The 27,953-nt window shown below is 35.7% G+C and overlaps 2 protein-coding genes across 5 annotated transcripts in view; one reads left to right on the top strand and one right to left on the bottom strand.

Moving 5' to 3' along the window:
• LOC149070966 (ankyrin repeat and fibronectin type-III domain-containing protein 1-like) overlaps positions 1-14,934 on the top strand; it is a 310,181-nt gene extending 295,247 nt beyond the window's left edge. For 2 of the 4 annotated variants that reach the window (XM_089248735.1, XM_089248736.1), the window contains 5 exons: positions 259-773; positions 1,613-1,768; positions 4,698-4,852; positions 5,335-5,435; positions 12,500-13,624. In XM_089248735.1, the coding sequence (XP_089104861.1) occupies positions 259-773; positions 1,613-1,768; positions 4,698-4,852; positions 5,335-5,435; positions 12,500-13,483 (1,911 nt within the window). In that variant the 3' untranslated portion in view covers positions 13,484-13,624. Of the gene's footprint in view, positions 1-258; positions 774-1,612; positions 1,769-4,697; positions 4,853-5,334; positions 5,436-12,499 lie in introns of all 4 variants that reach the window. The other 2 variants (XM_089248733.1, XM_089248732.1) reach the window with 2 other exon arrangements.
• A 10,481-nt stretch (positions 14,935-25,415) lies between these two features.
• The window catches only part of LOC149070965 (mitochondrial glycine transporter A-like), a 70,059-nt gene continuing 67,521 nt past the window's right edge, over positions 25,416-27,953 (bottom strand). The window contains exon 11 of the mRNA XM_089248338.1: positions 25,416-25,633. Coding sequence (XP_089104464.1) covers positions 25,607-25,633 — 27 coding nt within the window. The 3' untranslated portion in view covers positions 25,416-25,606. The remainder of the gene's footprint in view (positions 25,634-27,953) is intronic.

Raw genomic sequence — 27,953 nt, 5'->3', positions numbered from 1 at the left:
TCTGGCATTGACTAGGCCAATTTACAATGAAATTGGTCACTTCATGAACTGGTTAATTTTGTGCTTTGGCAGTAACATATACACACATAATAGGGGTTATATGTGAATGAATGTTCATGTGATTGGAGGTTTGATCTTTCCTTTCACTACAGCCAGATGTTGAAGCGTAAATGTTTTGATGATGCATTTTACTGACTTGCCATGTTGGCAAATATTATTCCGATTGTTTTGAATATTGATTGTATTATATATATCTAGATTGCCTGTACATGGGAAGACATTAAAATTCTCCGGCAAGATATGGAGAAATCTCACTCATCTTCAAATGTCCATTTCCGCAGCAAAGTTCTGCAAGCTATAGAGCAGATGCAAAATGCTTTGGGACTTCAAGACTTGGGTCAGCTATATTACTACCCTTTGAGAGACTGTGAAGGTACGGTAGTACTGTGTTCCGTGAAGAAAATCTCTGATCCCAAGGCAATGGTCACGCTTTCTGTAAGGTGGATGCCTATTCAGAAATTCCAGAGGAAACGTGCAAGTAATGTTGCACCTACGGATTCCAATCAACCAGCTAATGCCAATGATCTATTGCTAGACTTGATGCAAGAAATGATAGATTACAATACAAAGAGTCGAGAATGTCTCTCACGTGGACTGTATGTGGGATATGTAAAGTTGAAGAGCTCTGTCGATGTGATAAGAGTACAGGTGCCAAAATCAAAACCAAATGTTCTACCTCACCACAAAATAAGAGACAACCCTCATGTATCTAGGTATGTTCCATATATTTAGCATAGAAGTTTTGTTCTGCGTGTTTGTAATACAGTCTGACTTTCTTGTAACTAACACAAATTTAAAAATTTTTCACACATTAAAAGTTTTCCCTCATGTCCTGTGAATTTCATATTACTTGCTAGTCAGTATGTATATAACAAAGTTTGTGTAAAATAAATTTCCTCTTTTTTCTCAACTTCCCATACAGTCGGACGACTGTACTTTTCATGTACTTTCACCATCATTAATACCAAAACAGCCACTATTTAATGTGCAATCCAGTGAGACCATTCAAAGTGTGTATTGGTGCCCCCCCCCCCCCCCCCCAAAGAGGCATCATTAAACTTTTCAAGAGAGGTTTGAAGAAACCTTTCGGATTAAAGTCTGGTTGCTCAGTGGTTGGAAGAAAACAAGCTTACCTGATCCATACGATTGTTTGTAAAACACATTGTTTGACATTTTGTTGTGTTCAAAGGAACTTTTACAAAAATAATAATTGTTGGAGTCAATCGTTACCATCTTATAAAAGTTCATAATAAAAAGGTTATATTTTACCTTTTTCTTAAAAAAACATATTTAAACCTTTTTCTTAAGAAAACACATTTAAAACCTAAATTTTTTTTTTTTTTTTCAATTTGCATTTTAAGCTCTGTAGTTTACACGATGTCTGATGGGGTGTCTTACTCTGTTTTCATTATAAATGTGAATGTTTTCCTAACAAAATGTGCATTCTAATTTGTCTTCTCTGGTCATAATTTTTTGTTAAATGAATGGAATATGGATAATTCATCAAATGCTTCTGTTTGATGTGACATTTTTCTTTATGCTTTGTAAATAGTGAGGAATGGCAGTGGTTCAGAAGCCTCGCTTCTAGTGAAGAATCCTTGGATTGCCCAAGTGAAGTTCAGATCAAGTTCCAGAAAGCAGTATCCATAGCAACAAAGCGATTATTAGATGATCTCAATATATCGGATGCTGATGCAGATGCTCACAGGTGAAAATGCAACCTTTTTCCTTTCATGAGTTTCATTTTATAAGAGCAGAATCACCAAGCTTCATCATTCTATCATTTCCTATCTAAAAGGCTTATTCAAATTCATTTAAAAAACTTAGTTTGTGTCAAAATTATGATTCAATAGAGTATTTGAAATGACATTCAGGTCTGAGATGCCGCTGTACTCTAATTTACCTGGATCCTGCGACCCAGGTTATTGGCAAAATCGGAGTCCTTTTTGAGTGAAAGTGGGTCCCTCTCGAAAAAATTGTAGCCCCCCCCCCCATCATTCTCTCGTATCTGAATTTTTTCCAGCATGGCCCAGGTCTTTCATCGCGTGGACTTATATCGCTTTATTGAAACATAGCAACGGGCCATGGCCTGGGTAGGAGGAGCAGATATTTCCTGAAAATCAAATAATTCATTTCTAAAAACATGTTCTACCCAAAGGTTCATTGAAAAAAATTAATTTACCAATTTAAATAACTAGGTCCTTTTTATTTTTATTGTCTACTAGTAGAAAAAACTTGCAAAGAAGTCCATTAACACTAAGAATTTAACATGGTAATGAATCTAAAAAAATGCACAGTTGATCCCACTTACAATGTTTCCATTTAGAACGTTTTAGTAAAACTTATTTCCGTGGTCCCAAGTCTACGTAATTCTTATCAAGATTTCCTGATTAAAGCATCTTCTCACTTAATGTTTTCTATGACTTTTTTTTGAAAAACGTTATAAGCGGGATCCACTGTAACTAAAAGTTAACCACACACATTTATATATTTACTAATAAATCAATCTATAAATTCCCTTCTGATTGATTTTCCATTTTTATTTTAAAACCTTAGCTATTTCAACAATATTTTGTGATTTGCTTGTTTATTTGCTTATAAAGCAAATGAAATTCTGACAGTTATCTTCTGATTCCCTTATTCATATAAATCTTGTGAATTTAATTTCCTGGTGGAATGATTTTCTTTTCCCTCTCCGATGGTCCATCACTCTGATCTGGCACCATTTAACTGCCACATATTTTAACACCTGAATATGGGAGCTATGTCAGATTTGTATTGGTGAAACTTAACTCTGTGTGTGTGTCAAGCATTTGGCATGTTTTATGTTTAGTGGGTGGCGCCATCTATCCAGGGCCCTAACTAGATACTTTCTCAAATGTGGCCAGCATGTATTTTGGTGCCTGTGTAGAAGAAGCAGTTATATAAAGTGTGAATTTGGCACCCCCCCCCCTATAGTCCAGAGCCCACGGCACCTGACTCGCCTGCTCAAACACACCCCCCCCCAGTTGCAGTCCTGCATCTATCCTCCTAATTGGTAATGCATGGATTTGAAATTTAATGTACACTTGTTTATGTTGTACATCTGAGTGATTGTCATGGCAACCCCAGAGCTTTTTTCAAAGGAATAACCACCTCAAAGTTGGAAAACCTTAGAAAACATATTTTCAGCCGATCACCACTGTGCAATCGCACGTTCCAAACCCGGATTTTTGCCAAAGGCCAAAAAGCTTCTCCCCCCCCCCCCCCCAAGATGATCAGAAATTTAAAGTATTTTAGTAGAAAATTACTGGGAATGTATTGGGAAAAAATATTCTTTTACAGTCTGTTAATTTAAAATTGTTTTTGAGTGTTAGACACCCAAACTTTCTGTGAAGTACTTTTGCCCCTCCAAAAGCTGATTCTGCGTGCACACCCGTGATTTTCGTGATGTGAAACTGTAACTACCGTATAGCAGCTAGATGACGAAACTGTATATTCAAGGTAGATTTTTACAGGTTTTTTCTCTGATTCTCAGGAACTTTTTACAATTTGAACGGGCATTCCAAAAAATCCTTTGATTTTTCAAAAAATGCATATTTGCAATCTTGTAGGGACAAGGTATATTTATGCTGTATAGACGATGTATTTGAGTGCAGATGTGGATAGCAGCAGAAAAAAAAAAAACACCATAATTTCCAGTATGTAAACAGCGGGGAGAAAACCCGAAGGGCAATAGAAACTCTGAAATTTTGAAATTTGGTTTATGCCCCTCATTCAAGGATGCAATCAGATATCCGTCATCTTATTCTTCAGCAACCGGTGTGTATATTGTTACGAACTTCCGACGATAGATGGCGCGATTTGTTCGATAGAAATATCTATGATACCGGTTTCGGTCTAAGCGCAGAGACATGCAATTGGCGGAGAACTGGCGGGGCATGTAGAGAAAAATCTAGAAAGTCCCGCCCCTCCCTACGGTAGCGCCGCCGACTAGGAAACTGTGAAATAAAAAGAACTTTCCACAAAATTCTATCTAAATTTCTATCTGGGTTATAAATACCGTGGCGCTCACAAGATGGCAGACTGAGAGAGGCTAGACAGGCTAAAAGAGACTCTAATAGAGAGAGACTGGATGAAAAGTCAGTTGCGTTTAAACTTTGCAAGAAAGTTGTTAGCTCTCTGCTTAGCTTGTAAATACATGTAAAGTGCTGTTCTGTAAATAAATCTGTGTTTGTCCGTCGAACCGCTTCTTGTTTTGCAACCTTCTGCAACAATATCAATGCAATACAGTACTGTGAAATGCTTCATTTGTACTTCAAAGTAGCAAAAATACTTTTTCAAGGTCACGCAATCATGACAGATGGTACAAAGAAGAAAAAGTTGGAGGGTTTTTCACTGTCCCGGGGGATGCATGAACTAAATTTTTATGAGCCATTTTCCACAATTCCGGGTATTTGATGTGCTATAGCACATCATTGGCATCTCTGTTCGATTTTGAAGTATTTTAAATTGAACATTAAAGGGCTGTTTCTTTTCTTCAAAAATTTACAGATAGAAATATTTGGCGTAGAAAATTTTTATTACAAAATCTTTCGAGGCATATCTAAAATTTTGATCAATTGAAATGCTTAAAATTTCTCTTCAAATTTTCTTAGGTTCTATGATGTTGAGATAATAGAACTGAGTGATGATGTGTCTTTCTTGTTGGTGCTACCGCCTGTTGAAAGTGTGTGCTCAGTTCCTGGTCAAAATGAACAGATGACATATAAAGTGGAATGCATCTCTTTGCCTGTACAAGTGTTTGAAATGAGTAATTTTTAATTTACAACATTATCATCATTTATCAACTTATAACTTGTTGACTTTCATTGATGAATTACTGTTTATCTGTAGTGTGAATTTGAGTAGTTTTGCAGCTACATAAAAAATGATTGAATACACCAGTGTTTCCCAAAGTGCATTTCACGGCTGCTATGGGCTTCACAGTTAACTGGTGATATTGATGTATGTGACTGTTCATGCTTTAAATTAGATAATTTATGAATGCACAATATCTATTAAAGTATTTTGGGGAGTTGTGGGTCACAAATGTTTGAGAGCCACTGCTGTACACTGATCTATAGGGATAACATTTTGTTTAAAATAAATAAAATGAAGGTTTTTCTTTTCTTTTTCAAATTAAATTGGCATATTGAAAGATTTTAATTAAAAGTTTGTCTCATTGAGATAGTTATCACACTATTTTTTTATTTGTCCATTGTTTTGTATAACTGCGTCTTTTCTTTTTCCTAGTTCACATGTCAACCTACAAGCCAAATTTTATCTCCCGTTACTCTCGTTTGTCATCAATTTTAGAAATGGACACAGTTGTGGCAAATCATGCCCATAGAGAAGTAAGTTTAAATTATACTACTTCCCAACTCATTCAAATATTTTGATCAATTATTTTATTTCTTAATACTTGACCAAACAAATTGGTACTGTTAAAGCAGCACATAGCATTTCAGCTATAATACGACCAAACAAAAAGCCTTATTTGAGTGCAGGGATATAGAAGAAAGAACAAATGGTAGTCATAAGGACAATGAAGTGGTTATGGGTTCACTCAAAGAAAATAAGTATATGTACAGTAGATTCCAATAATCTAGCTGTGAGCTAATTTGGCTCTCCAATAATCCAGTGCTTTTAGGTAGGGTTTCTTAGAGTATTGAAGAGGAAAGAAAACCATGTCACTGCATGTCTGTGCAAAGAAGTTTATATTATTTAATGGACTTTTTCAATTGACCTCCACAAATTTCAGTAATCCTGCACACCCTGGTCTAATATATGCAAAATTAGTGAGTCTATTGCACTCGTATACATAAGTTTGTGCTGTACACTAGGGTGGGTCAAAAAAATAAAATTTGCATTTTTTTAAGGGCCACAGTGATAAAAAGGTGCTAAATGGTCTCAAAATAACACTTGATTTTTTTTACATTCTGATTTAGTGTAACTGCCTCCGGATTGATATTGATTTCTTTTCGATATTTTTGATTTTTTTTTCTTTCAAGGTAGGTTTTAGTTAGGGTTTCGACCAATTACGTTACTGTCTACAAACGTAGTAGACAATTCATCACGTTGTAGTTGTGAGGGGTGGGTAGAATGAGGGAGAATCTAGGAAGACTATGCGTGCGCATGGGATGGCCATGTTTCCTAGTATAACTCCGACTGAATAAGGCGAGGTTGTGTTGCGCTTGTTTGTGCCATTTTCATCACGGATCGTACTCGTTCACAGTAGAAATGTCCATTATTTCATGATTCAAGTGACGTTAAATGCAATATATTACCAACCTATGAAGATGTTATGAAGTTTTTATTTCAACCTGCAAGTGTAAGAAAATCAAAGACTGCATTTGCCCCAAATACAAAATATACCTGTTAGAGAAAAAAGCTTCCTAATCTACCAAAGTTCTACAAATAACTGTTATATACTTCAACGGACTGAAGGATAAAATTTTAATTATATCAGGAAGGGACAGAAAAATGTACAGACAGAGCATTCTTGAACATATCCCATTGATAATGGAACCATCGTCAAAGCGCCAGCTTCTGGCACATCTGAATGCATAGAACAAGCAATCTTCGATTTCTTCTTGGAATTAGAAATATCTATGGAGTCTTTAGTGGCAGTTGGGTGTGACATGGAACTAATGTGAATGTTAGTAAATATGGAGGTGTTATATGTCTGCTTGAAAAAAGGTTAGACAAGCCATTGCGGTGCATTATCTGTTTACTGTATATGAACTAATTCCCCTTTCGACACTTGTTTCTACATATTGATGGCAGCACATTGGGACCCAAAACATTTTAAGTCAAAGATATAGAAATATGTGAAAAAAACTGTATTTCGTTCCAAGTTATTTCAACAGAACCAAGTTATTTCCTGACACAGGTAGAACAAAAAGGGCGACATGACAGCAGAAAAAGATTGCTACCATAGGGAATCCTCAATCAAGAGGTTAGTGCACCAACCTCTCGATGAGTATAAAAACAAGCCTGCCATTTAGAATTGACAATAAATTGTAGGTCCCGGTCTAATTAGCCCCTGTGCAGAAAAATGACCATGGAGTAACAAAAATGATGAAATTGCCAGGCTAAATGTCTCATGCCCAATGGTTAACTCGTGCTAATCGAATTCTACTTTTGTACATTTTGATGAAATCTCCTTCTGAAAATTTAATAATTCTAGCAACGTATGTCAAGTTTTATGCTCCAACTTGTTTTGCTATCAAAATTCACCCTTCCTGCAGAGATGGAACACAGCACCTGTTCAAATTCATCGCTGCAACTAGGTATTTGCCCGCAGAACTGAAAGGCAAAATATATCCCGTAATTCTCAAAGAAACACTTACTTTGCACACCCTGAAAATTCATTGATCGCAATGCTGACCGACTCTGAACTGAACATCCATGAACTAGCAGACCACCGCATTCAGAAAAATGGACTCTGATTGTTTCAACTTCCTATTGTAAAATTTGATGTATCATCTTACATCTATCTCATTGACTGGCATAAGTAGAATATATCTGATCCACTGTCATACTCTTTTTACTCCGGCAGTTAGAAATTCTTTGGCCTGGGTAGCCGTTTTGGTTAGTAAGTCTTGAAACGTTGTGCCGAAATTCAATAGTAAGAAGGATTCATGCTATTTTTGAAATATGATAATATAAATGCCACTTTTGTAAACTTTTTCTTTTAATAAATAAACGTTACTCATGCGATTTGTATTTGTTTTAAAAGAGAGACATAATTTTTTTTTTTTAAACCTTACTGTGACAAATCATCAAAAAAGGTTTTTTTTTTCAAAATATGTATTCTTTGAAGTCGTTCTGGAGGCAGAAGATGATAACACATTCTTCAAAAAATGTATTGTGGGCTGAAGACATCATTTGGCAGCTTTTCGTGCTGTGCTGGATAGAAATTTTAAATAAAAAAAAATTTACATAGAACAGTGACCCCACACCCTACTGTACACCTTATTCTAGAAACCAAGTCATTTTTTCAAACGATCAGATTTGGACAGTTGGTAGCAAGTGTGGTGGTTGAATGGTCATAGTGACTGACTCACATTGCAAAGTCCTGAGTTCGAACCCCACCGGCACCACATTGGTGGTTGACTGAAGTTGGTTTTCTGTGGTTCCTAACTTCGAGGTGCGAATGCCGATCTCCCCGTTAAAAAGTCTCACCAGAGAGAGCAAAAAGCCTACAAATATTCAGACATTGCACTTCACTTCTGAAATATAGGTGGCAGCACTGAAAAACCTGGCACAATGCTAGTCACTCACTCAGGCTGTGCTCGATTTGAAAGAAAAAAAAGTAGGTAGTGTAAGTTGGGAGAAGGGTAATTTGAATCAATAAAGAAGGATCTGTGTGTTAATATTCTAATTTTGTTAAACACATTTGCTGCCAGTTGTCATATATACAATCATTTTGATGTACCTTGGACCCACTCTTTTTGGTATAAAGGGAAAAATAGTAAACCAAACACAAAAAATCCTGCCAGTACTAATTGGCTGAGCAAGAGTCGCATGAATCCGTATTCAGCAAGACCCAGTTCAAGAGAGGTGCCTCTCTCTCAATTTCCTTCAGTCGTCCCGTATGACCATTAGATGATCTAGAGCAGTGTTTCTTAACTTTTTTTTGCCCGTGGCCCCCTTTGAACCATATTTTTTTCTCATGGCTCCCCTGTCTTACCCAGAGTTTTCAACTCATTTAGAAGCAAGACACTTTATACGTATTGAAATGATTTTTTTTCATTGAATTTATACTGAACGAAAATTTTGCAAAGATAATTGGCCTCCAGACTAGCCTAGAATTTATTGATCTCCCCGCTAGTCCAAGTTCTACCAGGACTGTCTCAATATCATGGGGAGCCCCCCTCCTTGGGCAAAGTGATGCTATGGTAGTCCCATATTTTAGCTGGAAATAAACAGCCTACATATTTTCTACTAATTTTCAAAATTAATTGTACTATACAAAATATAAGGTGGGGTCACTTATGGGCATGACGCCCCTCACAAGAGTGGGACTGACAGAGCTACAGCCCGGGGCCTAATATGGTTTTCATAATTTTTTTTTCATACAATAAATTTCATATAGGGAAGGGGGTCTGAAGAATTTAGCCGGGGACTTGAGGAAAACCCCATCCTAGGGAACTTGTTGCAAAATGTAGGCGGTGAGGCCTGGGTGGGTCCATGCCCTAAAGAAGGCCCTGGTTTTATGGGTGGTTTTGTTTGATTCTCTTTCTCACTGTAAGTGTTAGTCACTAAAAAAAAAATCTTTATTTCTTCACACCTTAATTTTTCTTCTCAGCTCTCCAAACCACCTGTTGTGGCCCCTTTGAAGTATCTTAGTACCACAAGGGGGCCATATGGCCCACGGTTGAGAACCACTGATCTAGAGGGTATGTATGAGGTTGGCATTGAGTATTTTTTAAACTTTTTTCCCTGGCCAGTTTTTACCATAAACTTTCACCACTTTCTTTCTTGAAAAAGAGCAAAGGAGGACCAAAACGCCAGGAGAAATAGCCCTGAAATGGAATAAACATGGAATAATATACATAGACTAAATATTTATAGCAAACATAACTTATTTTTCTCAAAATAATATCTTGCATAAGCTCTAATATACCACTCACCCCCCTTCCCGTGAACCCTCTGGTTCATCAGATTTGTATCAGTTCAATGGAAGTTGGCATATCTTAGATCATATGAGCCTTTTGAACGTATTACACAAAATGTGCATACACACCGCTCTAACGCTTCCATCATTTCCAAGGTATGTTTCCATAACTCTAACTTGCCCATTGCAACAGACACACCAATTCTTTATGAGCACAAGATTTCCTACTTGAACATCCTGCATAACACTACTTACGTCACTTTGTAATAAGTGATAAATTAATCACTTTGTAATAACGAAATTTCATTATAAAGGAATTCCAAATTTTTATATTAGTTCTATGTAAACTTATTTTGTTAATTAAAAGTTTTCATTAAAACAAGAATTTTGCTACAATGATATTTGTTAAAACAGGAATCGACTGTATTAATATTAATCATTATTCACATATAGTAAAACCTGTGTATAACGATACTGTCTATAATGATAAACCTGCCTATAACGATACTGTCTATAATGATAAACCTGCCTATAACGATACTGTCTATAATTATAAACCTGCCTATAACGATATTTTCTTTGGTATCAGCGGAATTCTTATTCATTAGGAAATAGCACAAATGCTCCTGTCTATAACAATATTTTTTTTCTAGGTCTACACAGTATTATCAGTCATTATCTGGTCATCAGAGTATCTCCATTATAGACAAGTTTTACTCTATTAAAATGGCAGGAAATAAAATAAAATGTTCTGACACACTGGGCTACATATGCTTCGTCGGTCATCTCAAAAACTTTAAACTTCAGAAATAGGTTTCACTCACTTTAAAAAACGGCTCAGCTCATAATGTGGTGGTAACAAGTAACAGTATGTAAACAGAAATAATCATTGATGCAATGGCACACCTTTCTTATGTAGAGGGAAAAAGGCATGTGTGTGTGTCAGTCACGGCGCAACTGGTCTGGCAGCCAAAAGAGCCAACCAATCCCAAGCTTTGGTTTTAGTTGGTGTCATAGGAAAATGCCCTCTGGCACCATGGTCAAGGTCGTCATGATGTCACACAGAAATTGTGGCGGAAAGAATAACAGGAGGTGGCGTGACCATCGCATCCATTGAGAAAGTATGGGGAATCAGGGTTGTCAGATGAAGCCTCTATTAAAGGGACCAAGTAAGCCCAAACAAACCGTGGCTTCCCATACTTTCCTATGAGAAACATCCCCGTTTTTAAAAAACATTTAAAAATTTTCTTTTCACTTCAGGAACTCAATTTTTTTTTTCTCAAATTCTGTGGATATATTTATACAATTGAACGAGAGCTTTGACAATTTTAGTTATTTTTTTTCGAATATTAATTTCAACAACATGGAACCTTTTGCAAAAATAACCAAAATTTACCCATATCTTATGCCACAAAATTTCTTCTCAGCATTTTAATTTTAAAAAAATTATGCCAAAGCATGTAACACCTCAGTGCTGAGAGAGAGACAATGTTCAAGACAAAGACACTTGAACAAGCGGTGTTTGAAAAAAATCTGACTTTTTTTGCGAAAAACATATATGCAAAACATTAGCATATATAATGCCTTTCAGCCGTTTATATTAAAATATTGTAGCAATATTTCCAGTCCAGGTAGAACAAAAACTCGAACACAGAATTTTAGATTTCAAATTCAATTCGAAACTGTTTTTTGTGAAATTTTCATACACATACCACTTTAAAAGCAAAGTAATAGGCACAAAATAAAGAGGGGGGGGGGAACCAGTTCTAGTGATTATTTTCCTAAATACTATAGGCCAGTGAGATGACTTATTGCAGCTCGTAAAAAAGCTTATTTTTAATATTTTTTTCTCAATACTACATCTACATAGCGGAAGGTTCGGATGGGCGGCATATACTTCAGTAATACGTATTCAAGAACGAATGTATGAACGAAACAAAGGCTAAATAAACAGTTGAAAGAAAAAATTATGAAAATTGCATTTTATTGGAGCTTCATATTAATTTAATTAATCATATTCCCATAGACATTAATGGGATACATTGAATTTTTAAAATCAATTGAAAGCACTGAACTAAAAACTTATGACGAGTTGAGAGTGAAAAATGATCTTCCCCCTTTTAAAAATAAATTAAAAATACAACAACCGCTTATATAAGAATAAGATTTTATCTTTGCCCATTATCGGATCATGTAGATTACCTGAAGACGCATTAAACAGTCATAGTGCTGAAATTTATTTAGTTATTAATATTTTAAAAGAATTCGATCTGGCAAAACACATGTTAAGTATAGGGAAAAAAGCAGTTTGTTTGGGCCCATAGGTTGCCATAACGGCTTCAATTTGCGTGTGTGATGTCACCTCCTTGTATTCTTTCCTCCATGCACGAAAATAGTAACGATCCTGTTGCTAGGATCAACTTCATTATCAATGGAGTTGTCAACTGAAAACAGGAATAAAAAACAAAACGCAAAACGTGTGGGTGTCTGCAGCCACCCACACCTTAACACAATTACAACTAGATAGCACATTTCCTTACAATGTTGCCTTATTTCAATACAACTTATTGTCAGTTGGTAATATTGACAAGCAACAAGTTCATTATGCTTGACAGCGACATGGTCAAATAATGTATTTCTTTGTTATTTTATAACATTTTGAATATACTGCTAAAGGTGCTCTGAAAACAGTGCCTGTGCGTAACATGCAAAGCTCTTGGTTATTTCAAACCTATGTTAATCAAGGGTTGGATTTTATTATTAAATGTTAAATTTTATTATTAAATAATTTTTCAGGCATTTTCTACATCTGAAGTAACTCAAGCTAAATCTCGCCTGAATGAACTCCAAGAACTGCAAACTCAAGTGGATAATACTTGGCGAGCTGTTCGGTGGATCATGGATGTGCTCATGTTTGCAAGAGACAAACAGTCATCAGGTGGTGTACCACTCAAAAATGCTTGGTTAGACCAAGCAACTTCAAGTTCTACTAGTCCGACATCATGCCATGCTTCAACAGAAGAATCCATTCCAGAGAGAGTTGAAAGAAATAAAACATGTGATAAAAACTCAAACTTATTGAGTGGAGGAATGAATGGAACTTGGGTCCGTGAAATAAGGAGGTGTTCTTCTACTTCGCGTTTGCACATGTGTGGTGCAGACATGTTTCTGGATGATGGTATTGAAAGCTCTTGCCCCAAAGCTCACAGCGCGGAGAGATTAGGGATTCGAGATTGTGAAAATCTTCCAAAAGAACTCAGGGGTAAAAGAGATAGTATCCGTAGCTCTTTCACTGGAAGTTTATCTTCCCTAGATGTGATGGTGGATGAGGATAAACTCAGTATTTATTCTAAAGACAGTGCTTGTAGTGTTGGAGACGAAAGCAAAAGAGCAGATAAGTCAGATGCAGACATTCCATTACTTTTATCTGACCTCAGCCATGATGACCAGTCTGGAATCATACGTGTTTATGCTGCTTACGAGACTGGACTTCCAAGTGGAACTAGTGTCAAATTACACATCACTCCGATGACAACAGCTCGCGAGGTAGTTGATCTGGTAGTGAAGCAGCTAAATATGGCTGTTGTGTTAAAAGGTAGAGGAGGACCCATTTACGGAAACAGTCATTTACAAAATTTCTGCCTTATGGTCATGGTTGGTTCCAGAGAGCGCTGTTTGAGGGATGATTTCCAGCCCATGAAGTTACAGAACCCTTGGCAGAAAGGGAAGCTATACGTTCGTAGAAGAAGTTGTCCATTTCAACTAAGTGTTGATCAGTGAACTCGACACAAATCTTGTTTATTCTCTGACCACCACTTTCCACAATTCCTGCCTTTTTCGATCAAAAAAAGACAACAATCTTTTCTTAATGCAAATGTTTTTCATTGTAAATTATTTGTGTACAATATTTCTCTTTTCATGTGTAAATTTTCACGTTTCCTTTCATTATTTGAAAATTTCCAGTTTCAACACATTTTCCTGTGATACAATTTGATAAAGGCTTTTTCTTTTTCTAACATCCTGAGAAATTAATTCAAGCTAAATTATTGTATGTCGATATGTATCATTATGATATGCAATGTGATGATTTCTATCACCAATTTGCCTCAATTAGTGTGTAAGCGCTACCACATACTTTTCTCCAGTAGTATATGTGTTAGTGCTCTTGCCAGCTTGGTAGAGGACCTAGGTTAAGGACCCTGACGAAGTAGCTCATTCAGATGACACTCGCCTGAAGTACCAAAGGATGTGTGTCTCTACCAACGTACCTGGGGGGGGGGGGCTTTTGCTCAGAGTTGAGGGAGACTGACTGCGAATGCCTCTACAGCACCTCGTATCAGTGTTTGTATTGTTTGATTCCTAGCTGAGACCAGGTGACTTCATCTGGTCTCACCTCAACATATCTAGCAAGGTAAATTTCCTTGGAATAGTGTGGTATTCACATACACAGAATTGTTTATGGCATAACGAGGCACTACTTCCAAATGTAGAACAATAAATTGTGTACTGACATGACCACACAAACATAAGGCTGGAAGTCCAAGTCTCTTTCTAAATATGTGCGTAAAATTACTGTGGTGTAGCAAACATGGCCAAATGCTATGTGTAGTACCTAAATTGAATGTGTGTGTGGTAAAGTATATTGGTTAGTGCATTTGCTAAATAAGAGGACCAGGGTTTGATTCCCTGTGTACCACCAACTTATCTCTGCGTGATTATCTAGAAATTATCTTCTTGATGTGTTGTGCTCTGAGAAAATAACATGTGTCTCTACAGTCGCCACTTGGGGGAATATTGCCAAGTTAAAGAAAACTGGTATTTCTACTCTGTGCATCATCACGCTACTTTGGGTGTGTGTTATAGGAAAAGAGAATCTTTGCCTCTGTGGTACATTGGTCAGCGCGCTTCCCAGATTACCTGGGTTTGATTCATGGGCGAAGATTTCCTCCTCCAGACTTTCATGTCTGTCTCCACCTATGGTTTGATTTCCAGTAGAGACCAACTTTTCTTTTCACAGTTCATATGTCCAAGTATCTTTCCTCAGAAAACTAAATATATTGGATATGCCCGCACACTACAGCCTCGAGTTGAATAGTTTTTATGGCCTATTTTTTCCTAATTTTTAACAATTTCTTCTCATTGATTTTCTCTACATATTGCTCTATTTTCACTAGTAAATGTGTCGAAATCAATCATGGTTTGTACTCTTCCAACGAAAAAAAATTCAAGGACTATTCAAGCACTTTTCAAGGTAAAACTTAAAAATTCAAGGACTTTTTTACAAACGCATATTTTTAACATGAATAGGTGCATATTTAATTTTGATTAAAACTTTCAGAGATTACATTTCTACCTACTTTATTTCACATCATCTGTAATGAATAAAGGAGGTCACATACACATATATATCATACAAAACATATGACACATTGAATAACACAGTTCGTGCCTGTCAATTTCCTCATTGAAACGTAGTTTAGTCTCTAAGTATTGCAATTAATTTCCTTTTAAAGACTAAAAAAAAGAACTCTTCTAAAGATAGAAAAAGATTAAATTATTTCTTTCATTAATTCTGAATTTATTTATTTCATTAATGCTGGAATAATTTCTTTCAACAATTCTGGAATAATTTTTCATAACTTTTGGAGTAATTGCTCTCATCAATTCTGGATTTGTTTCTTCCGCTAATGCTGAATTCTTTTATTGATTCTAAAATTATTTCATTCATTTTGGAATTATCTCTCATTAATTTTGGAATTATATTTCATTAATTTTGGAATTATATTTCATTAATTTTGGAATTATATTTCATTAATTCTGTAATTTTTTCTTTCATTAATTCTGGAACTATATCTTTCATTTATTGTTTTAAACTCCTTTAAACAACTATGGATGCCATTAGAAAATAACGGAGATGCGCCGACATTCAACGCGTCACGTGATCTTCCAAGTAATTATGTAGACCACTGACGTCATACCGGTACTAGAATGCAGGAGGGGGGGGGAGCAACTGCCCCGGGTGGCAATTTTTAGGTGAACACCGTTATAAAATTATCGAATTCCGAATTGGTGGGGGCGGCAAGACAATACAAAAATCCTAGTTATGGCCCTGCGTCATACTCCCTCCAGTAATATAAGCTCAATGGATTTCAGCGCCGATTCACCCATTGAAGTACAGCTTGCATTTGGCGACATTTTTGTCTGGCACACTCAGCAACCTATCCTGATAAAAGGGATTTTTCAGCCACACAAGTAATTAAAAGTACACACACTTGCTACTCATTTTTTGTTTTCTTTCTTTAAAGAACCTTATACAACCTTAGACAGCATGGGCGGAGATACGGCGGGGGGATGTGAAGTTGACTGATCTAATGTATATATGCATATATGAATTGACATCATCATCGTGTCCCCCCTCCCCCCCCCCCAGACTTCCAAGTCAATCTCCGCCTATAGTTGACAGTAATCAGAGGAAGCTTCGCTCACTTACGGACCGAAAGGCTGAAATTATTTCGGCAAAAATTATGACACTTTTTTTATTAAGATATTGATTTCTCAAGTCCTCCAGAAAAAATACCTAGTACAAAAGTTTAATGACTTCCAACGACTCCAAATACGTCTACATATGATCACAGGATACATGCTACCATAAAGCTGGGTTTTCCTAGAAGTGGGTTGTTGCAATACCTTCTAGAACAGAAGGACTTCTACTCTAGAAATAGGTATTGGTTGGTTGTTGGGGGCCAGAGCGTGCCGACTGAGCTGAAGAAAAAAACAACGATCGGAAGTTCATTTTGAACGCTAGCTTTTATTCCATGAAAGTTGCAAAGAAAAAAAACAAGATCATTTACGATCATAAAAGAAATAAATAAAACGGCCGACAAATAACAACCAGCAATCTCAGGGAGAAAAAAAACAATCCCGACATAGACGCGGAAAAAAACCAGCCTACAGTACAAAGCCGAGCTCCCGTGAGGGTGAGAGCATGCCGCCAGCGATTTACATATTGCGTCGGGCGGAGCGGTTCCACGTGCACAGAGAATAAAAAGGGAAAAAACATTCCAACATAGGTTTTTGGCGCCGCATGAACCAAACTGTATCATTTCGCATAGACAGAAACGTTTTACATAATCACACTAGGTGTTTGTGTATTCCTACCGTGGCGCATCAGCTCACAGCCCTGCTATCAGCTACTCTGTCATCTGCATGCTCCGGTTTGAAGGGAAGCATCGAGCTTGATGAAGAGAAGTGAAAGAAAACAAAAATGAAAAGATCGGTAAAACGAGTGGCGCACAACGCATTTGACTCCTCCAGAAACAGTCGGCCAATCACACCCGACGTAAAACACTGCCGTGTGAGGCTTGTTGCGCTCTCTAGGAAAACAGTCGAACTTGTTTTCTTATTATTGGTGAGTGGACGCTGGGCGATTCACTTTGCACGCGGCACAAAAAACCTGCTCCTACGAAAACCCGGCTTTATAATAATGGGGGAAAACGTGCTTTAAATCCAATTATCCAGGGTTATTGGCTACTAAGGCTTTTTCCCTGTGCTTTGCACTTTTTTAAGGACATCACTTACGAAGTAAAAAAAAAAAGTGGCAAAAACTATTTCGGAAAACACAAATTTTTCAAGGACTCTCACAGAATTCTTAAAAAAAATTCATTTTCAAGGCCTTGAAAATGAACTTTTTTTTTTTCTAGGACAGTATGAACCATGTCAATCTCATTCCACGGATTCATCAAATATTTATTTCATATTTGCTTTCATTGTATGATTATTATGAACCATTTCGACTGTTGTTACACAATATGCAATTCAAAATTGAGGGCTAATCAGTAATAAAGAAGAAACAAATTTATTGATGGTTACAAAAATTTATATATTTTCAATAACCCCAGAAGGCATGAAATGCATTTATACTGGAAAAAAAAATATAGTCGGATAGGGAAGCATAGGTCGAAATCCTCAATAGCTGGAGCAAATCTTGCGTAGGAGGCCACAATAAGTTCTGATGGAAGACTGTTCCATATTCTCGTCACACAGCATCTATATCCGTGGAAAAAGCAATCTCTTTTGGCCATTGCTTTTTTATTTGGAAACTGCCTACGTAGGTTAACTCACCAGTCTATGCTGCCTGAGATTTCAGCCAATTTTGCAGAGAAAAAAAAACTTATTTTTTCCAAGAGGAAAGATTTTTACCAAAACAATCCATTTATCCAGTATTGCAAAGTTAAAAATTTTCCCTCCATTCACTGTGTGAAGGATTATCCACAAAACTATGGTAAACGCAATATTTAAACTCAATTACATGTTTCTTTTGTTTTCTGCATGATATGAGGTGAAAGTTAAATCAAAACATATTTTTAATTGAATTTACTGTTTTTCTCTTGTAAGGATTTCATAAAAAATTAACAACATACAGTAGAATCTTGATTGTCCTTTCGCGGATAAACTGGGAAGTGGAGTAACCAGGCTATGAAAAAATTTCACATTCATCTCTTCCATATCTGTGATGTTGGTTTTTTCTCTTTTCATTGGTCAAGAAAGATTAATGATTTTGGTGTCAAAATCATATAAAATTTTGTGAAAGTTGTGATGAAAACAAATATTTCCTTTTTGTAGAACTGCCCCCCTTATTTTTTATGAACTCCCATGTCAATATGTTGAAACGGCAGCCGGTATGTGTGTGTATATATAAGAACCAGAAATTATCCTGGGGCAATCAGCACTTTACAGCCAATTACAGGAAATGTAGGTAACTTAATTGAAATAGTTTTTTTTTTTTTTCCAGTTGCAATAAGGTGGGCAAAAATGGTGTAACTTTGAATGTGGTCACATGTATGCATTTCTCATTGGCTGGAATAGTGCTGATCCTTGTTAGTGTCATTCTAGTAGTACATTTTATAACTGTGCTGAATGGCTGTCATAACAAATGAGCCCACCCTGGCACCTCAGGAGAAGATGGGGTCTCACAAAAATAAGATCCTGTTGAAATTTTCTCTAATTTGCAAGACTCCTTGGTCCATGATGCTGTTAAGACAGGCCTGCTTAGATAAAAAAGATAATTATATTTTTCAGTCATTCAGGATCACTTTCCCAACACTAGCATGGATAATCAAAGGTTTTACTGTATTTCTGCCGTCAATAAAACCCAATATATTAGTAGTGTGGACTAGACATTGGGGAAAGAAAAAGGTTTTTGTAATCTTAGTGATTTAATGAAATGTTTGCTTATTATCAACATTTTGAAGGAACCCTGACACTAGAAAATTAATGAATGTTGTGAGAGGGATGTGATTTTACCTTTGAATTATTATTCATTCAATTATATTCTAAATTTACTTTTAATTACTGATATTATTAACTATTAATATAATTGATTTTTATTAATTTTTGTTGATTAATTATTGTAGTGATCAATTTCAAGATAATCAATATAGTGAGAGCTCTATAACCACTCCCTACAGTCGTATCCTTGGGGGGACAAACATCCCATACCTCCATCTAGCCACGTTCATGGTTGGAATGTTTACCATGCATTCTCACTTTTATTAGAAAAAATTGTGTTAGTCCTGATTAGCAGACATGCACACACCATCGCTATCAGTAAATAAATTTAAATTGTGAAACTTTTGCATTGTGAGGATGAATAATTCTCACAATATTTAACCTTGAATGCTAAGGAATGGCTTTGTTGCAGCTCTTCATTTAGGAGTTGCACAATCTTCAGTTTATATATTGTAATAACAAGCATTTTACTTTTTAAAAAGTGCTTGTTTTAGATTATCTTCGGAGGGAAGGAGTTTTCCTTGAAATCTCAGGACATTATCAAAACCATGATTCCTGATCATGTAACTTTATAGTGGGCTCATTCTATATAAATCTTGCATCCAATTTTTCTCCGACGAATGAGTTTTTTCTTTTTTAAAATTATGTATTCAATGTAATATAACAGTGGTTTTCAAACTTTTGTCACTCGCAGCTCTTCTACCAAATTCATGATTCCAACATAGGTCCCCAGAATAGTTTCATAGAAACAAAAGAACCATTTCAAAGCATAAATATGGAAACAACTCTATATCTGCAGCTCACGATGACACCCCTGATAAAGGTTGGCAACATCCCTAGAAGCCACGATGCACACTTTGAGAAACACTGTAATATAACATTAATGTTCAGATAGAGATGCAAGGTAAGAATATTCTCTTAGATGTAAAAATTGGAGAATAATCAAGAATATTTTTCTTTTAAATTTAAATTTTTTTCCCAATTTTGTTTATATTGTGAAATATAAATCAGTATTTATTGCCTGTATCATTTACAACAAAACAATTTTTAGTGTAATCACCCCGAATGACAACTTTTAGTTCGAGAATATTCTCCAGATCATGATGAGAGGCTTTAAAAGTTTGGTTATAAATATTTTAGAACCCTTTAGATTAAAACCTTAAAAAGTTATTTCTAAAAATTTATCTAATTTTAAAATAAGTTCACAACAAAAGAAACTAAATCAAAGTTGATTGATAAAGGAAGCTATTCTTATATAATCACCTTCATTCTAAGATACAATTGTTTTCTTCAATGCACATACACTTAAATTCTGTATCACTCGCGTTTCTTTAAAAGTTGTGCAATTCAGCCCTGTTGGTTTAATTTTTTTGTTTTCAAACTTTAATATTGTGGTCTAAAACTTCAATATACCCATCTTTTTGACGGGAAGAGAGAAGGACATTCTCTGGAGAATATTCTCTCAAAGGACTACTATTATAAATTACTAGAGAAAAATTTTTATCAAATAATTATTCTGAAGTTATTTATCAAGATTATTTATTATATAATACGTGTTATTACATATTCTTGATATTATTCTCTCTGGAAAGATTTCAGTAACTGAAAAATATTCTCATCTGGAAGGATAATTATTAACTTCAGAACAATTCTTATTTTCTATAAGAATATTTCCCCAGTAAGTGAATATTCTCAAGGATATTATAAGTAACTATATTACAAATAACAAGAGAATATTCTCCTTAATGAGAATATTAAGAATAATCTCGAATATTTTCCGAAAGATTTTTCTCCAGAATTTTACATCTCTACGTTCAAATACTCAGAGTTGTAATTCATGTTATTTTTCATAAATTTTTATTGAAAAACTATATTGAACGTTAAGCAAAAAAAATCGATCAAGTTAAATATTTACACTAGCCTAAATCATTTTAATGCATGCGTAAATAAAAAATGAAGTATTTCGTATTAACTACTACTTCTATACTTTGATATAAACTATGAAAATTTCTGAATTTTATGCTGTGATAAAAAAAATTATCTGATGCAAATTTGGAGAAACCTTCCACTATCGGCATAATACATATTTTTGTACAAAAAAAGCTATTTCCTGCAAAAAGTCTAATTATTAAACATGGCTTGTATTTTGGTGCAGCTCAAAAGAAAATTTTCATTTACTATGTAGATATACTGAAATATATTTATTGGTGATTGTTTATATATTTACCATTATGAGTGAATTATATTTGAAAGACTATAAGAAATATTGTATATTGATTGCAAAACACTGCTTGTAAATGTTGTTTGAATGCAATGCCAATTTTGGTTAAAGAAAAAGCGAATGTACATAATATTCTCGGATGTATTAAATAATCCAATGCCGAACATTTTGTGTGCCTTTTTCATTCTGAATGAATGATTCATATATCTCAAATCGATGCATTAAGCTAGATTTTCCTAGGAAAAGGTTTTCTATGGTGTGCTGATTGGTTAAAAAAAAAAAAATTCAGGTTTTTAACAAATCTGCGTTTTTATGCTGTAGGTAACCTGCTCCTAGGAAAACCCAGTTTTATGGTAGTTACGTATGTTTTTCTTCCCCCGACTGTATCAAATGCTTTGATGCTGAAACTTCAAGCCATGAAATCATTGTGGTGCCTTATTAGTCTTTAATTTGGCACTGTCCACTTGATTTGATAGCTCCTCGTAACCCTTTGACTATGAATTAAAATGAAATTTTTATCTCCTCCCCCTTTTCCCGATTTATTAAGAAAATTAACAGATTAAGTCATAAATAAGGCAAATTTAACATTTGGATTTTTTTTATCCATCAATTTTCAAACCACGGGCTGGAATAAGTCATAGTCAATGTGGTGTGATGCACGTACGATATACAGTGAAACCTCTTTTACAGAGACACTACAAAAGAATTCTTGCATAAAAGACTTAGGGAAAAGAATTCTTAGGGGAAGAATTAATTAGAGGTTTGAAATGCATGACTTTATTATACAAGGAGAAATTGCCATAAAAGAGGTTGCACTGTATATGTCCCATTAGTAGTTTAAACGTAAACAAGATATATCCCTACAATAATGTCTTGCTGAAATTTTGAGTGATATGGACTATATAACATAGCTGCCAAGTCTCCAGAATTTTAGCCTCAACTCTCAACCTCCCAAAAAATTCTTAAATTTCCAGAATCCCTAATTGTCCCTAAAAATTTCATACTTCATTTAAAAAGAATCCCTACTTCTGAAAACAATCCCTAAGGAATTTCTTGTGGGGCCCAAAAAGTCTTGCCTCTTTTTTCCCCTTTCGAAATGACATCACACGTAAATAGAGGAATAGTGTGAAATTCCTTTTTAAGGAAGTTTTACAAACCCTCTGATGGCAACAAAAAAAGTTTGTTCTTACTGTTCAGGAAAATGGCATAACAGTCAATAAACCTGGGTAATAATTGAAGATTATAGTGACGCCCCTGTGGTCAAAACTTCCTCTTTTGTTGAAGTTACATACGTGCGATAACAAAACATGAATACTGATTAGCAAAAAATATTTCATCAATTTTAAAGATACTTATTCCAATGGATTTCCTTTCATCAAATGTTCCAGAAAAAGGCAGACTTTTTCTTTTTGTACAAGTTATGTTAAGGACAAACATCAATCATAGTGGGAAGATTGACATCACCCATGTAAAATCAAAAAAACATCAAGTGTTACAAAAAGGTCTGTGTTCTTTAAAAATTGACACTTTCTTCCTTTATCTTCCTATGATTTTGGGGTCATTTGTGCAGAATGTTTGTTCACATCGTTTCTGATTGAGCACAGTGTTTTTCTTTGCATCACCATTGAAGTTTTCACCTCCTATTTCATTTGTTTTTTGTGTAGGAATTTTATTCCCAAGGGTTTAACTTCCACGTGTGTAAAAATCCCTATTTTATTTGAAAAAAATCCCTTTTGTATTTATTACAGAGTGGTTTTAGTATAAGATATGGGTCAGCTCGAAAATCTCCATAATTTTCAGAAGTTGGCAGCTATGATAAAATATTGCATATATGCACAGTATGCGTCTTCCCTTTACGCATAATTCTAAACGTATAAATACGTTTTCATTAGGTGCAACCATCCGTCTTCCATAGTTTGAATAAATGGCATGCTTGAATTTTCATTTGTATTGAGTTGAAAATACCAATTCAAGACTTCTGGCTGATATATGACTTTAAGGGAGGGGGGGGGGGGGGTGTCTCCGCCAGGAATCGAACCATGGACCTCATGCATAACCCTCACAGGATTACAACCTGGGTCCTTGCTATCAAAGTTGGTCACTATGACCACTCAACCACCACAGCAGCTACTACTATTCGCAAAAACCTTTTCAAACCTTTCGGCCCACATTAATGCCTTGAAGTTAGAAAGCCAAGTTCAACAAATTGCTACTGCACCGCCAATGCGATCATGACGTATCTCATCCACACAGCAATGAGTGGCATGGACTAGATACATAGGTGAACCTTGAGAATCGGTTTCTTGTTGGTATGTTTGCATAGTGTGTGAAGGAGATTTGCACCATTGCAACTTGTAATATAGATGGTGAATATTCCAAGTCAATTTTTTTTCTCCAGAACTCAACATTTTCCCCAAGCTATTTTAAAGAATTTGGTGTATGTCGAAGTTTTTTTGTGTGGTTTGTTTGCGATGTTTCTTTCAAGCAGTTATGCCATCAAGATGATCTATTATAACTTTAATTACTTTTTTTACTGCCAAGATTAATTACCAATTTAAGATCAAGTTGGGTCAGAAATAAAGGCATCATCCACTGGTGATTGATTCGCACTTGGTAGGTATAGAACTTGTTATCTATGTTGTTCCCCCAGCTCGAACCTGTGGACCTTGACGATAACCTTCAGGGTAGAGGACTAGCGTCTTCGACTGTTCCTCATATCCTGAAGGTGGTTGCCTCAGGTTTGCTAGAGAAAGAACTTGTTATCTATGTCCTTACCCAGGATCGAACTCACTGCGCTACACTGATCAGTAACATATATATAAGCAACATTATATGTATTCTGTCATCTAACTGGCATGTGGTGAACTCTCACAAATTTTTTGGACGGGACAATGTAGCTGCAGCTTGTTCAGAGAGTCTTCTCAGATTCGAAGTGGAGAAAGTTTTTCTTAGTTGACCAACCGGAATCGAACCCAGGGACCTGGCGGCAGCTCCACATTGGTAATCAAGCATTTTACCATTGCACTACACATGCCTGGACATTGACTGCCAATGCCTTATCTATATTTACTCTTCATTCATAGACTACCAGGTCACGCTCATCTTATAGTAAAGAGTTGATTTGAAATCGTAGTATCGCCAAGACTAATTAAGATTGATTGTCTCTGGAATATAATCTCAATTTACAATTTGATTAGACATTCGTCAGTACAAAATGTCGATAGGCGCAACGTCGCTTGGATCTCAGTAGATGAGTTTCAGCGACAAGGCCACAGATCGTATATTCTAGTAGGGTCTGGGCGAAAAGACCTAGCTGGTACATAGTTGTCATCAGCACTTCGTTTACGCTTCGTACCAACCCATTTGGTATGGATATGATGAAGATTTTTGTCCAGGAATTGGATCAGCTGGCGAAGTCTGCCGAAGTTGATAGGGCTCTGAAGTACGCGTCGCTTCCAGCAAAGCTTTCTATTATCTGGAATGTGGCCGAAATGGAACTGTTTAGTGTGTGGGCAGGAACACAGATAATGCTGTAATGTCCCGACTTGACCACAATGACACTTGTCATTGTTTGACTTTTTAAAATGTTCTAAATATACTGGTAACGGACCATGCTCTGTAACCATAATAATCTTTTCGCACGACCAAATGAAAGGATGCCAACGAACATGCCGTTGGATTCTACATGCGTCTTTCAGGACGTTATGATCCCACTGTGCTTGCCACTTTCTCAACAGCTCACTCTGTAATTGGTATTTGACGTGGCTGCGTGGCAGTAAGTGTTGTTCCTCTGTGGTCGAACTAGTGGATCCTTGGCCAGACGATCAGCCATCTCATTACCTGTAATTCCTGTGTGAGCTTTAACCCATATTATACAAATCGAATGATGGGAGCAAAGTAGCTGTCGGATCCTACGAATATCCTGATGTGTTGAGCGGGGATCGCAGATAGCTTGAAGACAAGAAGCGGTATGACCACCGGGGAGCTTTGTTGCGAGGCCCAGATGACCGCATTCAAGATTGCATAAGCCTCGGCTTGGAATACACTTGCGCCCTGCGTCAGACGACTACTCCAAGTCTCTTTAACTACATCCGATGAATCAAGGCCTACGTATGCAGGATATATATGTCAAAAATTTAATGGATATTGCAGGTGACTCTTGTAGACAGAAACCAATTTTCATAAATGAAACAAAATTTTCTTAAATATTTTATATACAAATATATCTATACAAATCTGAATACAGAGAAAATAAGCTGCACTAACTTTTTTTTCTTTAAATATGCAGCAAGAAAGACATCACATAAAAATAAACAGATTGCAAGACATCAGACATAAAAACATAGGATGGTTATACACTTCTCAGAAGTGAAAAATTGCCAAACTCTCATGTCTCACTTCAGACCAAGGCTTGAGATAACCTGAAAATGATAAAATGAATCGTCTGAATTAGAATGTTTCAATGTGAAAAACAAAACACATTGCACATACAATAGAATATTGCCTCAGATATTAGAAGTTTAGTTAATCATAGTCAATTAGTTAGAGCCCGGATTATATGCATATGTGCATATGCTTTCGCATGTTTTGGCCTTTTTTAGCATTAATGCATATAAATGCATAAAATCAAAGAATTTTGAGTATAATTGCATATTTTTGAAAGTTTATTTAAAAGCTCACTCAATTTTTTTATAATTTTTCAAATAAATATTGTTCAAATAAATATTTTCATAACATCAATTTTTTTCCCGCAGGTGAAATTTAGTCATATTTACAGAGTATTTTATGAATATTAGCCGTTTTATTGTAAGGCTATTTCTAGAGATATGTTAAAGTGTTAATTTTTTTTAGTGTTAATAATTTTACTGGTATTTTCGTTATTGAGCAACTACAACAAACTAAAAATTAAAAAATGCCTGAATGAAAAATATGTAGAAGTTATTTGCATATGCGGGTATTATATATATGTGTGAGGAAATATTTTTTATAAATGAATACATATGCACTACGAAATAGAAAAGATGCATTTTAAAAACAAATCTGTTTTTTTTCGCATGGTAATTTCTTTAATGCATATTTTCTCATTTTTTGTACATACTTAGGAATTTTTCACTTTTTCAAGATTTCCAGTGCATATTCTGTAGTATTAAATGCACATTTTGCATTTTAAGAGCATATTTTTGCATTTTTAAGTGCATATTTGCATATTTTTAAGTGCATATTTGCATATTTTTGGAGCATATTTTGCCACTTTTTTAGTGCATATAATTCGGGCTCTACAATTAGTGATAAGTCAAAAAAGTAGTTTTCTTCCTCTAAGTTGAACTTTACAGAGGTGATGAATTTTCTAAAAATTGCTTCAAGCTTTCCAATAAGGAATTAAAGATGCTATGTACATAATTAAAACAATTTTTTCTTCCTTCTCCAATTTCATAAACTTACCAATGATAATCGACTTGGTCACTTGTGCTAGCAAAACATTTGTTGCACAGCTGGTCATGTATATATTAAATTATATATTTTATATAATTATAATTGAATGCAGTGTTCAAATGTCAGAACAAATCATGATTGTACATAAGACAGAAGCGCTAGTGCGCTTCTGGAATTTAGTAAAGTCCCTTTTTGATTGTTTCAGCGATACCAGTTACTTCAGAGTCTGACAATAGTAAGGTAGGACCCACAGCCCCCAGGAACAATTGTCTGATGACTGTAGTGTGAGCGTCTTCATATATCCTAATAATGTTCATTTTCAAAGTGTTGAAATGCTCCTTCTCTCTGCAACTCTAGATTTTTTTGTCACAAATACCATTAAAAATGGAATACATCTCGTCTAAGAACTTATAAAAATCGCTGTTGAGTTTCCCCGAAGGGCGATAGATGGGGCTCGTAGGTCATCTTCAACCAGGGCTCAAAAAAAGACTATTGTTTAAAGAAAATTGTGCACAGTCAATATTGAATGGTCCAAAACATCACTGGTAGCTAGGCAATGAACTGCATCAAAACCTCAGCTTAGAATTGTCCATGAACACAACAAAGTAGGTCTAGGTTGTGGTGACAAACGGATGAATAACCAAGTGCAGGACATGCCTGACCATCAAAAAACCAACACACATAAGGTGTATCAATTCAATTTTTTTTTTTTTTTGAAACCGTGCACAACACAGGTCTATCGCCATCTATGGGCAATTTAATAACTAGTGAATTGTACCGCATGTGTAAGTGTGTGCGCCTAACAGTCTGAGTACATATCTAGTGTTGTGTATGATTTTTCAGTGCTGCCATCTATATCTCAGAAGTGAAGTGAGTGATGTGTAGTGACTGAATATTTGTACTGTTTGTAGGACTGTTGCTCTCTGTGGCGAGACTTTTTAACGGGGAGATCGACTCACATTTACGCTTCAAAGTTGGAAACCACTCAATTCAACTTTTTTTTTTCCTTTTCATACCGAGCACAACTCAGTAAATTGCCTATGGCGATAGACCTACCTAGCGAGTTGTGCTGGAATTGTAAGTGTGTGTACCTAACAGTCTGAGTGCATATCTAGTGTTGTGTGTGATTTTTCAATGCTGCCAGCTATATCTCAGAAGTAAAGTGAGTGATGTGTAATGACTGAATATTCGTAAAATATAGGACTGTTGCTCTGTGGCAAGACTTTTTAACGGGGTGATCGACTCGCATTTGCACCTCAAAGTTAGTTACCATAGAAAACCAACTTCAGCCGATTACCACTGTGGTGA

This window comes from Pholcus phalangioides, unplaced genomic scaffold (assembly GCF_987345545.1).
Source record: "Pholcus phalangioides strain wild (caught in Gottingen) unplaced genomic scaffold, Ppha-v1.0 ptg000020l_1, whole genome shotgun sequence".
Classification (NCBI taxonomy): Eukaryota; Metazoa; Arthropoda; class Arachnida; order Araneae; family Pholcidae; genus Pholcus; species Pholcus phalangioides.
Note: the sequence above shows the minus strand (reverse complement) of the source record. Positions and strands in the feature narration are given on the sequence as shown.